This window comes from Melospiza georgiana, chromosome 9, assembly GCF_028018845.1.
Source record: "Melospiza georgiana isolate bMelGeo1 chromosome 9, bMelGeo1.pri, whole genome shotgun sequence".
Classification (NCBI taxonomy): Eukaryota; Metazoa; Chordata; class Aves; order Passeriformes; family Passerellidae; genus Melospiza; species Melospiza georgiana.
The window spans coordinates 15,129,500-15,143,591 of NC_080438.1; the positions used below are offsets into that span (position 1 = coordinate 15,129,500).

At 40.7% G+C, this 14,092-nt stretch overlaps 1 protein-coding gene across 4 annotated transcripts in view; it reads left to right on the top strand.

The window, feature by feature from the left end:
• BCAR3 (BCAR3 adaptor protein, NSP family member) overlaps positions 1-14,092 on the top strand; it is a 60,985-nt gene that overhangs the window by 44,959 nt on the left and 1,934 nt on the right. For all 4 annotated transcript variants that reach the window (XM_058030182.1, XM_058030184.1, XM_058030183.1 and 1 more), the window contains 7 exons: positions 5,122-5,250; positions 6,330-6,772; positions 7,351-7,451; positions 9,201-9,835; positions 12,485-12,600; positions 13,414-13,585; positions 13,780-13,903. In XM_058030182.1, the coding sequence (XP_057886165.1) occupies positions 5,122-5,250; positions 6,330-6,772; positions 7,351-7,451; positions 9,201-9,835; positions 12,485-12,600; positions 13,414-13,585; positions 13,780-13,903 (1,720 nt within the window). The remainder of the gene's footprint in view (positions 1-5,121; positions 5,251-6,329; positions 6,773-7,350; positions 7,452-9,200; positions 9,836-12,484; positions 12,601-13,413; positions 13,586-13,779; positions 13,904-14,092) is intronic.

Here is a 14,092-nt window from a genome sequence, read left to right on the forward strand (position 1 = left end):
AAACCAGAAAAAATTGGCTGCCTTCCTGCGAACTCAGGCAACTTCTGTTGTTCATAGCAGCAGAGCGAGAACATGCACATGATGGAGTTTATTTGGTTTGTAAAGAGCCATTGCAGTCCTGGGGAGAAGTTTTCATGATAATTTGTTATCTTTTCATTGGTAACCTCAGAAGCTGTCACCAGTTACCTAAAGAAGCCTGCGGAAACCTGGTGGCTTCAAAATTGCTGTTCTCCTGTATTCATTCATCTCTGAGTAAATCACCCATTCTGTACCTCCTCCTACTTAACACAGCACTTGCTGCAGTCCTGTGTGAACTCTGTGCCCTCTGGAAGGTTATAGAAAGCTGCCTCTGTGAAGAATGTTCTAGGATCTATGGTTCAATTTCCAATCAGAAAATGGATTCCTGTGTTTAGAAATTGTCTTTTTCCTGTTAGTTCTTTCTCAAACAAAAGCTATTCAGAAATCACTGTCTGTTTTTGTTTTGTGAGGCCTTGGCCAATGATGCTGCTTTTCTGTGCAGGAGGAAATAAGACTGACAAGAATGTTTTTGAGCAGTATTGGAGCATTTGGTTCTACATGTAAATGCTCTGTGCAAGTGTGTTGTGTTTGGTGGCCATTTAGTTAGTTATAAGTGAAATGACACATTTACTCATTATAGATTCATGTAATTGAATATTTTTAAATGCTTGTATTCATAGTGACAGATAGGCAGTCTGGTTAGGATCACAAGGGCACAGGATTAAAGACTGAAAGGATCTCTGCAGCCAGTGAATTATATATTGATCCGGAATTGGAACTTTGACAATAAAATGTTCCTTTTCTGTATAAACAAGTTCACGGCTCTCTAGTGGCTTGGAATTAGAGAAATTCCATTCTTTTTTACTTTTCCAGATGTTCTTGGTGTCCATGGTCTGTGTGTTCTCTCACTTCTTTCTTGTTTCATATGTTTGTCTTCCATCCTGGTGTTTCCTGTTCTTGCCCCAGCGTCCCCTTCATATTTTCTGTCAATTGATCTTTCTGTTAAATTATCCACTTGGCTAAAAGATATGTAAATCTCACAAAATTTAAGTTTTTCATTTATCACAAAGTTTCTCCCATCTCCTCATTTGTTTGGAAGCTCTGTAGGACCTAGTGATTTGACCCAGTCAGAAAGTCACAGTTCAGCATTCATGGTGTACTTAAGCAAACATAGCAGCCCTCCAGTGCTGGAGAAAAGGTGGATTGATGAGAAATCTTAAATATGTTTTGGTTTAGATGAATTCAGTACATTTATTAAAAATTTAAACAAAGTACTAAAATTTTGGCTAAGGTAAGGACTTGACTTTCTTCCTCAGACCACACTTCAGTTTTCACAAAGACGTTCTCATTTACCCCTAATAACCATTTTATTTTCTTTTTTTCCTGAAACCTTTTTTCCTTTAAGGCAACAGGAAATCAGGTGGTTCCAAGGCTGCCTGTTGGCCTCATTTAACTGTCACCTGGCAGAGCTGTGTAAAGCACCAGGAAGTAATTGAGACTGGATGGGAATGTGGCCCCCTCTAGTCTTGTACCCGTAACAGACCTTGGCTGTGCTTTGCGTAAATAATGCTTTGCCAGAGGGATACAGAGAGAGATGATGTGAATTTTGGCTTCATCTCAGCTGAATGAGGGGCTCTAGCAGGACAGATTTTGGACCACTTCCAAACAGTGTCTAAAATTAAAAGCCTTTCCCTCATAATTCAAATTGGTTTAGGAAAAAAAAAAAAAAAAAGAAGAAAAAGAAAAAAAATCCACAACCAAACAAAAAAACCTTAAACACATAAATAATAAATAAATAAACCAAACACATCATCACCTTAGAGAGGAATTAATTAATATCAATACAGAAATTACTTTGGGACTTCTCTTTGTTTACTACCAGCCTCATACAGTAGATTATTCAGCACAATCTAATGTGAAAAATTCCATTAGGATGGTTGACACAGGAGCTTGGTATAGCACATTGCCTTTGAAGATTGTTAAACACTCGCATGAAAGGAACCCCTTGGATGCATAAGCAGCAGATTATTGTGAGAAATTCCCATTAAAATACATTGACAAATTTCAGAGGCACAGCATATTGTGGTAGGTAGGTAAAATCCCCTTCAAATTTACCCTAAATGAGATCACAGTTTGATGTTTTATTTCCTTAAACTTTGATATTTTCCAGGTTTTGGTATGCTAGATTAACATTTGCCTGGGGGAAAAAAAGTAAAATAATATGTAACATTAAGGATAGCTTGTTACATCCCAAGCACAGTTTGCTATTAGATTAATGGCCCTGATGGAGAAATCCTTTGTGAAATATAATAAACTGCCAAAGAGTTTCTTAGTTTATAACTGTTGACTGAAATTTTTTCCCTCCTTCTAACGTCTTGGCCCTCTAGGTTTTCCACAGTGTATGTAAGTAGGCTTGAGGGCTTTTGCCAGAGGGTGATAATATTGTATTACTAGGTAGTTATGTATTTTTATTTTAAGGACCTGTTCACAAAACAGGTCTGTTCACAAAAGCTCAGCATGGCAGAAATATCTTAAAATAGCACCAGGACTGGAAACAATGCAACTAAAATGTGAACAAACAGTTCTGGAAAGCACACACTTACAGGGAGTTCTTTGTAGGCCAGGAAAAGCATCTGTATTTGAAAACAGTGGCTGCTGACTTGATTTGCTTTTTTATTCCAGGGATATCTGACAGGGTTGTTACTATTAAAGATCTCAAAGTATTTAAACTGAAAGCTTCCCTGTGTTGTTTCCACCATGTTTTGTTGCAAAATACATGGAAGTCTTTCGTTTTTCCCTAGATTATTTTTAAATTTCTTTTTACCATCCACTTCACTATCTAGTTGTAGATGTAAATTCAGCTTTCTTTCTATCATTGAGTAGGAGCCAACAGAGTCTCTTAGGCAAAGAAATAAAACAAGGAGATAGTACTAAGTTGCAGCTGGATGTTTTTGTTTACCCTGAAGGGGGTATTTTAAAAGTTCCCCAGACATTTCTTTGTGCAGTCAGGGGAAAGGGTGCTTTAGAAAAGCCTCAGCTCAGTTTGTGTGCTCTTCTCTCTACCTACAGCTTGTGTAGATGCTACAAAACTTGCTATCGTACTCTAAGATGTGGTAGTGAAAGGACTGTTAATTTTAGAATCATTGCCATTCAGCTTTAAGTGGGTTCCCAGCCATTTGAGTTGGGAAATACAAGTGATAGTTGTGTGCCAGAGGTCCTTCACCTCTCCTGGTCTGATAGGTCACAAGGGATTGGAGTGGAGGGGGCTTTTTTGGCCCTTCCCTGACTATGTTTTGACACTTGAATGTGCTTTTGGACTTCAGTCCTCACCAAGCCTCTTCTGTGGCTCCTTGTACATCCAGTAACTTCACCTCTTCCTGTTGTACATGGGTTTATGAATGAGCCCTTTCAGTCAAGGTCTTCTTTCTCTAGTGGCATGGTTTCTTTCTGCACAGTCTTCTCATAAAGCATAGAGGGAGTTGATGCAAAACCTTAATGTACAAAAGCACAAAGAATTTGCTCCTTGATGAAAGTGCTTGTCCATTTTGAACCAGATTTGTATGGACAAATAACACCCTATTCTGGTGCACAGAAGGGAAGCTAAAGTGAAAAGTGATTCTTTACCAGCTTGTTTTTATCTTCTGCCTTTCTATGTTAGCTACTAGTATTTGCTTAAGAGAAGCCTTAGGTTTTTCTGAGAAAAGTGGAGAGAAGAGGACAGTTTATCTCAGAATTTCTCTGGGCTCCCAGCATGTTTAAATTATCTTGGCAGCATGATGCCTCCTCTGGCATTATTCCACTAAAAATCTGCTGTCTGGTAATCTGTTGTAATTCAGTCTGCCTCAAATTGCAGGGAAGGTCGTTGAAAGAAGTGTTAAATGTGTGCCACCTGCTCCCACAGTTAGGTGCTGTGAGTATTCACTGCGAAGAAGAAATTCGTGGAAAGAACAGGAATTGGTGGCCAAGCCTTCCCAGCTCTTTTTTAAATAATGCATGTGTTCCTCATTTGAATCAGTGTGTCAGTTAAAGGAACCCATGAGCTTTGGCTCATATCCAGACCTAAGAAAAAAATCCATAATGCACAGGAGCAAAATGCTACATTTTGCTGGAGGGCCCCTCTCTCTCCTCTTAGCCCTCTCTTTTTTATTTTAATGGTCTTTCTCTGAAGAGAGGGTATACTCTGATTCTTTGATCAGTGTTGAACATGTTCTCAGGCTTTTGAAACTTTTCAGCACAACAAAGATGGGCTGGAGTCCCAGCCCTTGGAGAATGAAAGGAAGTTCAAAGTACTTCCCTCTTCTGAGTGCTTATGAAAGAGAATGTGGCTACTCCAAAGAAGATCTTGCACCTGACTGTTAGCAACACTGTATCCATAAGGATTAGCCAGCCAGAGTGGGCCAGCATGAAAGCTGTGCTCCAAAAAGAAATTAAGATAGAAATTTTCCAGAAAATTGCATAGTGTAGTTGTAAGTGGTGATGGAGATATCTCCAAGCAAATCTCATGCCTGTTGTGCTAAGGGGCAACAGGAGGTTTTGTCCTTTAGGAAGGGAAAATCTTGGATGTGCAGATTTAATGACTATTAGGACTAAGCCCTTTAAGATTGAGATTTTACTTTGGCAAATTGGTTCTTTGGCAACAGAAATATTGAACAACTAAATGTGTCCAGCTTAGCCTGTCTTGATGCATTTGGAATGTTCTTAACTGGATGGGTTCAAAGGGGGCTGCTGGGAAAGAATCTGAATTTAAAATGGAAGTTTGAACAGGAGGAAGAATAGTGGAGCAGGCATTTGGGTCCAGCTCCATATTTTTGGATATAGTTAGGGTTCTTATTGGAAAGAGGAAGTAAGAGAAGTGACTTTGTAGGTGTGTCACTATGAGTTTGGTGCACAGGCAGAACACCGTGCTCCGTTCCACGCGGTGTAGAACAATCACACGTTATCTCACACAATGCCGGGCTTTGCAAACACAGCCTGGAGAGCCAAGCCAGCCTGCTGAAAGCAGCACCTGCATTCCAGTGCAGGTCATATGATGGAAGTCATAACCCAGGTAAAATGTTAATCACTAAACTTGGCACAGTTGAAGCTTTTAATCTTTTATTGCAGTTTTCTAGGGAGAGGCAGGTTATGGACAACAGCCCGGAAAAGCTGAAGAAGGAGCTGGAGGAAGAGCTGCAGCTGAGCAGTGAGGACTTGCGCAGCCATGCCTGGTACCACGGACGCATTCCCCGGCAGGTAGGTGCTCTTTGCTCTGCCAAGTGTGCTCTGAGCTTCTGCAGACTAGCAGAATCTCACTGATGTGCTCTACACGTCTCTGAACTCATTTAGTAGGAACATAAAGCCTATTTGTATGAAAGCTATGGTATTTATCACAGCTTGGCATAAAATGAGGCAGAGGAAGGATTCAGGGCAGACCCTGGTGGGAAATAGATACATTTCAGGATTTTTGTGCACTGCATAAATCTGGAAATGGAATTTTAGCTTTGTGTAAGAATACTATGAGCACATATTGTTTAGAGAACACTGACATTAATTTGTTCCAGTATTCTTAATGAAAGTTAAAATGTTTATTTTCTTTCTTGCGCTTGGAACTTGGGGGAGAGGAAGAAAGAGCTGCAGCAAAATCAATTCAATCACTTACATTTTGATCCTTACAAACGCAGTTACAGACGCGGTAAGGCTGAGGTTGGGTCGGAGCTTCCGGAGCCGCTGGAGCTCCCCCTGCGGGCCTCCCTCAGCCCCGGGGCAGGGCCGGCTCAGCTGCCACCCTGGCACTTGGCTCTTGGCGTCCTTTTTAACTCATGAGAGGAATAACTCAGAAAAACAAGGTGTCTCTGACTCTTCCTAGTCAGTAGCATTTACATGCAGTGTTCACAAAGAATAAAAAAAAATGAAAGCTTCTGTCACATAAGGTAACAATGAAAAGGCAGAATCCAGGATCTTGTATTAATGGCTTCTACATTTCAGTGTGACTATATTCAGATGCTTTAAACTTAAAATCCTGGGTCACTTCTTTCCCTTCATGCCTTATTTTCTATTACCAAACTAAAAGAAATACACATGCAAAAGTGGGTCAGCTTCTGTCTGCTGGCTCCCTCCAAGAAGCCCTTTCAGATCTCTGTTGTGGGATGAGCTTTTAACTAAGAATTGGAGACATAATTCTTCTACCACACTTCATGCTTTGCTTTGTATTTGTGACTTTATGTATTCTTGCAGAGTAGCCAAATTAATTCCTGTGTTTAAGAATATTTTGTCGTAATGTATTGTTTTCTGATTCTGGAAGTAATTTTTTATGTAATTCTTTTTCCTCAAAGGTGGCAGAAGGCCTAGTTCAGAGAGATGGAGATTTTCTGATTAGGGATTCTCTCTCCAGTCCTGGGAACTTTGTTCTTACCTGTCAGTGGAAAAATACCCCTCAGCATTTTAAAATCAACAAAACAGTTCTAAGACTCAATGAAGCCTACTGTCGTGTTCAGTATCAGTTTGAACTGGAAAGTTTTGACACTCTCCCTGGCTTAGTCAGATACTATGTTGGGAGCCGCACACCAATATCAAAGCAGAGTGGAGCAATTATTTTTCAGCCTATCAACAGGACTGTGCCTCTCAGGTGTCTAGAAGAAAAATATGGTGTAACTCCAGTCCAGGAAAAAGAGCCAAGCACCCCTGGAGGAAAAACAGAAAGTGCAAAAAGGCTGAGTCTTGGTACATCCAGCATGCAGTCCCCGGAGCAGAGCATACCCAGAGGAAATCTTCTGAGGTACCTTAATTTTGCTGTCCTTGTGGAAGGAAATGCAGTAAGTGCATCAGCTCCTGGTGGAGGTGATGTGAGTTTTCACTCTGACTTCAGATGGAATACTGGGGATGAGGGTTGGCTGATTGTTAGCAAAGGATCAACAAATCCACAAAGTGAGAACAAATGTAGACTCTGGAAGCACAACAGCACTGCAGTGACTTGGCAAATCCTGACCATGTAAGACAAAGGATTAAAATAACATCTTGCTGCTGCTCCAGAGCAGTCTGTTTTTCTATAGTTGACTCCTGAAATAAAAACTCCAAGTGTGGGATAATGGATCCTAATTTCAGTGTCTGAATCAAATGTTCCATTAGAAAGGAAATACCTTCATAAATGCTGCAGGGTGACACATAGTATAGCCCATTTCACTGCCACTACAACAGCAGTTTACAAATAAATGAAGTACCTTTTATTATCATAAGCTGTCCAAGTGGAAAGCTAATGATCCTTGCACTGGTTATGATATATTCTGGCAGTTAGATATATATTTTAAGTGCTGCATATATTGATATGTTTTTGTTTACATTTTTTTTTTACCCTAGAAACAAAGAAAAAAGTGGTAGCCAGCCAGCTAGTTTGGATCACGTTCTGGAGAAAAGATTCCCTTTAAAGGCTCACCAGTCAGAGAGCTATCTGCTAATAGGTATGTTTTGTAATTAGAAGTTTCATACTTAGAATTGGTGTGTGTCCAGGTGGTCTGTTACCCTTCAGCCCAAAGTGAGACTGCTGAATGTTCTGAGTACTCTAAATACATTATATTAATGGCCACTGTAAGCTGTGTTAACACACTGCTTCTCTTCAACCTCTGGAACAGGATTTTTATTTACTATGCACCCAGTAGTTGAGAACCTTAGCACCCAACTCAGCAGGCTTCCACACCAAAGAAATGACAGCTGTGGTTGACATTAATACCTTTTTAAATGGTATTACCTTTCCTCACTTCTGCTTGACAAGAACTGGCTTGTTTCACTCATGTCTTTCTGACAAAACATTTTTAAGTAGAAGTGGTGTTTCATGGAAATCCTGGTAACCACTTTTTCTCAGGGTAAACTATGCAGATGAGGTAATGTTCCTCACTAGGAGACAAACACTTCCATGGCTTTTGTACTCAGTTCTGTTCTTCCGTCTCACTCAATCTCTCTACCCTCCATCCCTTTTGCTTTTTGTTCCTTTTGCTGCTGTTTGGTTCTGTGGCCACTGCCATCCTAAGCAAGGGATCCAGGGTGTGATAACACTTGGGGCATTTCATTTCTCAGATTCTTCAAAGGTTTAAGCAGTTGTTTCCATACTAACACTCTTGTGTATAGAAGCTTGCAATAATGCATCTCTTCCCATGTGGACAAACGAGTATTGACTTCCAGGGCTGCTTGTTTTGAATATGGTACTGTTAAAATTCTTCATGCCTATTGTAGGAAGATTTCTCATGATAAAGAGAACATTAAGTATTTGTACAGTGAGACTGTATTTTGATAGAAAGAGTGTGCTCCTGTGTTTTAACAGTGGGATGGACAGACATTTATAAGGTAGGCTTCTGTCCCTCTATTTGAATTGATTATTCCAGTCTGTAGCTGCAGATACTTTTATTTTGGTACTAAAACAGCCTGAAGAGTTTTGCTGTGCATTTTGTCATAGGATCCTTTGAGTAGGTCCTGTTATCATATTGCTTAAGGGTGGTGACAGCCTGTGATTTGGAGTTTTTGTTTTCTATCTGTAATCAAGCAGTAACACCCACACAGTGCAATTGGCCACTTTGCTTAGATACCAGCAAATGCTCTGAGAATTGCAGATTGGGGATGTCTGACACAGGACTCAACCCCGTATCGGATGCCAAGGGTACAGGATGAGGCATAAATACACAGAAGTACATGGATCCAGCTCTTCAAACTAGCTCTGTTTCACAAAAAAGATTAGCATTTCTGAAGTTCATTCCTTCCATACCTTAGTTCAGGTTCAGGCTTGACTTTGGGAAGTTTTGCTTTCATCTCAAACTTGTCATTCTCAGAAATTACTCATCTTGTATGTGATACAGCTGGAAGTTGCTGTTTTTATAGCATAGATAAGGTTACAAAGAAACCTCCTATCCCAAGCCATGGAGGCCATCCCGCTCTGACAGGATAGCCTATGTATGCAGCAGGGACTGGAAGTATTGTCAGCATTACCACAGAATAATACTATGGTGCAGCTGTTCCATGTATTTGGGATTTTGGGAGGATCAGCAAGTGAATGGAATTTGCTGGCTAGGTCATTCCTCAAAATACACAATTTTACCAGCAAATAATTGACATGATCTGTCAATATTATCCTTAGGAAATAGCATTAGGAGATGGACCCTGGCACAGGCACCAGGAATTGTATGTATTTTGGCCTTCTAAAACACTGTTTCCCCCTGCAGGTTCAAGACATCCATCTCGATTACCTGAAGCAGATGCAAACTCCTGTCCAAGCTCACCTGCATTTAGAACAGGCAGTGAACCATCTCTAAGCCCCACAATTGTTCAGAAAGTCATCTCAGAGTCACAGCTAGGGGAAGCTCTTAGAGGATCAGACAGTCAGCTCTGTCCAAAGCCTCCCCCTAAACCCAGCAAAGCCCCCCTGATGAAGCTCCCGGATTCTCCTTCAGCTTCCCACAGCTCTGAAGGACACTACTGTGAACTAAACCCTGCCAGACATCCCACAGCAGCAAAACAACCCTTGTGTCAGAAAAACAGCTATGTGGAACATCTGGCACAAAAGGAGAGGGCAACATTCAGGAACTCTGAAACAAGCTATTTGATCCTTGATGATGATCCTGCAATGAACCCTGCAGATCCTTTAGAAGCTCCAGCTCAGATGGCTGAAGAAGACAGCATCTTTTCTGTACCTGTTTTTGAGACAGAGTCTAGTTTTAAACCGAATGATTTTGAATCCAAACTACTTCCTCCTGAAAACAAGCCATTGGAAACATCCATGTTAAGAAGAGTTAAGGAGCTCTTCACCAACAATAACCCAAAGATTATTGCACAGCATATTCTTAGAATGGACTGCAAGGTAAAAAAAATCATGTGTTTTCTTTTATACTGTGCCAGTTTAGACTTTTTAAAGAACCGATTTGAAAAGAATAATGGGTAGATTTGCAGCTAATTTAATGTTTGTATTGTTTGCAGGAATTTTTAGTGTTTGTTTTCCATTTGAAGAATAAGAATATTCACAAACACCTTGGACTAAAGCTCTCTCATCATGCTTGACTTTAGACTCAAGGTTTTAAGTTCCAAATGTCTTTTAAATCTCCTATCAGTTGCTGCATACCTGTGATTCAGCCTTTCTCCTGTGTTGGAGGAAGAGCTCTCTGTGCTGTAAAGCATTGTGGGGAGAACTGCTCACAAAAGGAAATTGCTGGTTAGGGCAAAGAGCAGGGAGACATTACCTGGTTGCCACATGGTCATTATATACAATGTTCAGTGGAATTAAATATTTAAACTTCCAAAACCAGCTGCTCTTCTAATCTTTGTCTGAGTTCCTCTCTTACAGCTGGGTAGGTGCTGTGGGAAAATAGCTATCAGGACGTGTGCTCTTCTCTCTTGTTAGAGAACTGTGCTAGTGGAATTGCTCAGAAAGATGTAAAAAACCACAAAGAACTGTTCTTCACATTGTAGACTTTGGTCAGCTGCCAGGAGATCAGCTAATGGAACAGAATGACAGAAGAATCATCTCCTAATGAGATGATGACTTTGTGTAATTAAAGGAATGTAGCTGCATTAAAATCTGCATTACTTTGCTGGCGTGACTGAGTGCTGTACGTGCTGCAGAGCAGCCACAGGAATCAAATGCTATGGTGGGTATCTAACCCCCAGTCTTTGTTGGACTTTGGGAGTTTTAGTCTTTTAAGAAGTTTGAGAAGCGAAACACGTGGCTCCTTACTGGGCACTGCAGACAGGAAGGGAAGTGGCAGTGGTGATGCTCCAGCAGCAGCCCATCAGTAGCACTGTGCTGGTGCTGCTGCACTGATGAAGGTCTGAGTTCCCTGGAGCAGCCGAGTGTGAGCCCTGCCAGCTGCTGGGGGCTGCCAACAGCAAACACAGCTTCTGCCTTCCTCAGTAGCACTGTGGGCTGCTGCTAAGTGAGGCCTCATGCAGACAGGGTGACTCAGAAAAACTCAGCGCCACAACTCCTCACTCTTCTCAGAAGTGGTAGATTGAGGTTTTTTCTTTACTATGGTTCCAAGAGTATTAACAGCATTCTCTAGCATTTTCGCTCCAAAATTCACCTTTTCCTTCCTTCCGCCCGCCCTAATTTATCTTTAATATATTGTTAAAGAGTATGTTGCTTAAAGGCATAGGATATGCATGCCTTAGAGAAGTAGTGAGTTTATATGCATGTATATAATATTCAATTAGCTCATTATTAGAGTACTTATTTTAAATACTGTAAACTTTGCAATGGAACTAAGGCACCAAGTAGCCTGCTGGAATTAATTAAGAGTCATTGGAGGGCTTTGCATAAACAGATTTTTGGATTTAAGAGCAGGAACAGTAACTAGCTGGGACAGGTAGAGAAGTCTGTTTGATGTTCACCTCCAAGTGCTGAGCCAATGCCTGTCATTTACTGGCAACTTGTTCTGTAGACTGCTCTGATAAGAACTGCATGATGCAATGGGATTGGCTTGTGAATTGGGCCAGAATGAATGCTTTGTACTGAGATCCCAGGCTAAAGGTCATGTATCCTGTGTGTGTGTCATCAGTAGTTCAGTTTGCCTTTTAAATAATGACATTTCAAATAAGGAATCCCCCAAATGTAAGTGATGAGGTGAGTGCTTGCCACTTGCATACTTGTGATGCACTAGCAACCAGTGTCTCCAGGGTCTTCACATCACTCCTGCTTCTCTAGAAGTGAAACAGGTTTTTCTACAGTGCTGTTTTGTACTGGAGAGGCTTGTTGTGCAGCCCAGATCACTTTCATCATTTCACAGCCAAAAAAGCCTGCTGATGCATGATAACCAGAATATTGCAGGCAGATTGGCTAGTAACTATGTTAACATACAGGCCTTAAACCAGCAGATAATCCTACACCATCATATTAACGCGGTTTTGCTTATTATTAGCAATTATAATTGCTATTGAGATAACCAGTAGCTAATGCAATCTGTTTAAGAGGCAAAGACAAATTGGTAAGGGTCAGCTTTCACACACTGACTTCCTTAGCCTCTCATCATTGTGTCCTTCATCTTTACGAACTTTTGTGAACCTAATTCTTCTTTAGGACCCTGTGATGTAACCAAAAATGTTCTGAGCAGTAATTTTTTTAGAAAGGAAAAAGGCAAAGCAAGCATGTATGTCCTTAAGGTGAAGAGCAGTGCCTGACAAGGATCAGGCTGAGAGTGCACTGCATTTCCTGGAACCTGCACAATAATCCCTTTCTGGAAGCAGAGGATGGAGTTTGATAAAGCATTGTGGTTACACCTTTTATGTTTTCTGATGGCTTTATCACTTCAAAAAAAAATTTTCCTTGGCTTTTTTGTGTCAGGTACTGAACATGCATAGGATAAAGCTTTTCTCTGATGCCTGTATTGCAGTGTTGCATTCTGTACACTTAGCTCTGTATGCCATGCACTTACATGGAGAACTTCTCTGTGGCTAGAGTTTTTTAGGTGTTTTTAAATGTTAGTTTTAAAATTCATGCAGAGTTTTTTGCACTTCACAGGTGGCAAGGATAGTAGAAGTTTCTGAAGAGATGAAGAGGAATATGGGAGGGAACTCAGGTCTTGAGCTGATCACCTTGCCTTACGGACATCAGCTGCGCCTTGACCTGATTGAGAGGTAAATGTTCCTGTTCCTCCTTGCTAGGGCAGGTGGCCAGAAGCTCAAAGCCTGGCTGCACTGTTCTCATTTCCTTCAAGAATGCTCTCCTGCATGTTTCCTGAATTCACATGTACAGATTATTTCTGGGATGGTATGTACATTTGTTTTGATTAGGAAAGGATTCCTTAACGTCGTAAGGCAACTGTCCCATGTAGCACAGGGGAAGAGGAAAGGTGTTGAAAGCAGGAACAGCTGAATGCCATCAGCTCACCTTTACAAGCTCAAGGAAACTAAAATTCAGGGGACCTTTAATCTATCTGATTATGTATGTGTGTGTAGAGGAGACTGAAAGGTAGTATTCTTCTGCAAGAGGCTAGAGGATCTAATAAAGTAAAAAATTATTAGCAAAGGTTTCTTAAAAACCTCTGCACAAGTCAAGGGGGAGCACTTAAGGTGTTTCTGGTTCTGGTGTTCTACATTTTCTGCTTCATATTGTAGTAATTTAATTGCTGAGATATTGGGGGGCAGGAGTCACAGGATTTGAGTGTGGAGGACAAAGGGAACTGGGGCAATTTTCCCATAAGTGTTCATTCCTTCAGTGCTTAAGCAGAATTTCATGTAGTTAACAGCATCTCAGGAAAATTTATTAAAACATTAATTGAAAGCCTGTGTGCATTTATCCCATATGTCATTATTGATTTTGGTGCAAAAATGTTGGCAAGACTTAAGTTTGCTGGGCATGCCAAGATAAAAATTCACCTTTGAACTGACCTTTGAACACATGTAAATTTAATAATTTGTAATTGGTTGCATGAACTGTTTCACTTACAGGCACAATACCATGGCAATAGGAATAGCTGTTGACATCTTGGGTTGCACAGGAAATGTAGAAGATCGAGCAGCAACATTAAACAGGATAATCCAAGTTGCTGTGGAGTTGAAGGAGTCACTAGGGGATTTATATGGATTTTCTGCTATTATGAAAGCACTGGAAATGCCACAGGTAAAAATCTGTTTCTCTTTATGTTCCAAAATGTAGAGTTGTTTGATGGCTTATTTAATTTAATTTGAGCAATTTCTTCAAGACTAGAGAGAACATCAGAATAGTCTTCATGGCTATTCTATGACTTGGTGACTAGCAGTGTACTTTTCCTGCTGTGGACCCAGTAATGGGTATTCTCCATTTTGCATGAACAGGTCAGCAGATTAGAACAAACCTGGACGGCTCTAAGACACTGTTATACCCAGACTGCCATCATGTATGAAAAACAGCTGAAACCATCCTGCAAAGCTTTGCATGAAGGACAAGATGAGTGGACTAGTGAGTATGAGTGACATGGGTTTCTATTTGGCATGTTAACCCTCTCCTTACTGATTTCCTATGTGGGGAGATAAGGGAGCTGCTCTTTCCATAGCTGTGCATTGTACCTTAAAATTATGTAAACTTGTGTAATGCCATATGATTATGAACAGAAGCAGAGTGTGCCAGTCAAACATCAGTATGTGTTTG